This window comes from Notothenia coriiceps, unplaced genomic scaffold (genome assembly GCF_000735185.1).
Source record: "Notothenia coriiceps isolate Sejong01 unplaced genomic scaffold, NC01 NC01_scaffold00022306, whole genome shotgun sequence".
NCBI lineage: Eukaryota > Metazoa > Chordata > Actinopteri > Perciformes > Nototheniidae > Notothenia > Notothenia coriiceps.
This window is the reverse complement of record NW_011355007.1, coordinates 35493-36685: the sequence shown is the minus strand read 5'-3', so window position 1 is coordinate 36685 and position 1193 is coordinate 35493. Positions and strand designations below refer to the sequence as shown.

Below are 1193 nucleotides of genomic sequence, written 5' to 3'. Positions count from 1 at the left end.
GTGTGTGTGTGTGTGTGTGTGTGTGTGTGTGTGTGTGTGTGTGTGTGTGTGTGTGTGTGTGTGTGTGTTAGTGCTGGGGGGAAACAATTATTTTGAAAACGATTAATCGGGCGATTATTTCATCGATTAGTCGACTAACGATTATTTTCCATCCATCCATCCATCTTCTCCCGCTTATCCGTGGTCGGGTCGCGGAGGTAGCAGTTCCTGGAACTGCTACCTCCGCGACCCGACCACGGATAAGCGGGAGAAGATGGATGGATGGATGGAAAATAATTGTTTCCCCCCAGCACTAACACACACACACACACACACACACACACACACACACACACACACACACACACACACACACACACACACACACGTCACTTCCAGGTACTTAGTGTGCTTAATGATGTGGCTGCAGCCTGTAGCTCTGTTGGTGTGAAAAGCTGAACAGCGTTGCCCTAACCTCCCCTCCATGACACCCCCCCTCTTGCTCTGTTACCCATGGCAACAACCACAGACTGATATTGTGCTTCACGCAAGTCCTGCACCCCCCGCTACCCTCCAGGTGTACATTTGTGAGAGGTTTACGAGTGCAAGCGGAAATGTGTGACCGTGAATGATTAATGATGTGTGTGTGTGTAATCTAACTGACTTTTACCATGAGGATAAAATACAAAATAATGACTCCTACAGGGTGAAGCTCCCTCAGTTTAACCTCAACAACAACTCTGTGCAGCTCTTCCTCTGGTTGTTGCTAATGTTGCGTTTCCGTTTGGCCCTTTTTATCGCTGCTGTAAAGTGAAGGCTACTGTTGTTAAGAAGCCACACAGTCCTTTGCCATTTTAACACAGCGAGGGCAGCAACTGGACCAGCACTTAAATGATTTGTCAATGTTCCGTGCTTATAGCTGCAGCTTCCTTTCATTTAAAGAGGCCATGTTATGCTTTTAGTGGTTATCTCTTTCCTGTAGTGTGTTATATTGGTTTTTGTGCATGTAAATGGTCCAAAGGCTAAAATACCGGAGGAAGTTTCTCTCACACAATCTCTCCTCCCCCCTGCCTAAAAAGCCTCCATTGGACGCCTTTGTTTACTTCCGTAAGATAATAACATCATTATGTAACACACCCGTTCTTATTGGCGAGCGCTCCAATACATTGCACGTGATAGGCTAAGAGACCGGACGAATCACAACAGAGCCGGTC

The 1193-nt window shown here is 46.8% G+C and overlaps 1 protein-coding gene across 1 annotated transcript in view; it reads right to left on the bottom strand.

Annotated features, from left to right (window-relative positions):
* LOC104953927 (guanine nucleotide-binding protein subunit alpha-11-like) overlaps nucleotides 1-494 on the bottom strand; it is a gene marked incomplete at its 3' end in the record, with an annotated part of 10509 nt that extends 10015 nt beyond the window's left edge. Inside the window, exon 1 of the mRNA XM_010780973.1 lies at nucleotides 491-494. Coding sequence (XP_010779275.1) covers nucleotides 491-494 — 4 coding nt within the window. The remainder of the gene's footprint in view (nucleotides 1-490) is intronic.
* Between the last annotated feature and the right edge of the window lie 699 nt (nucleotides 495-1193).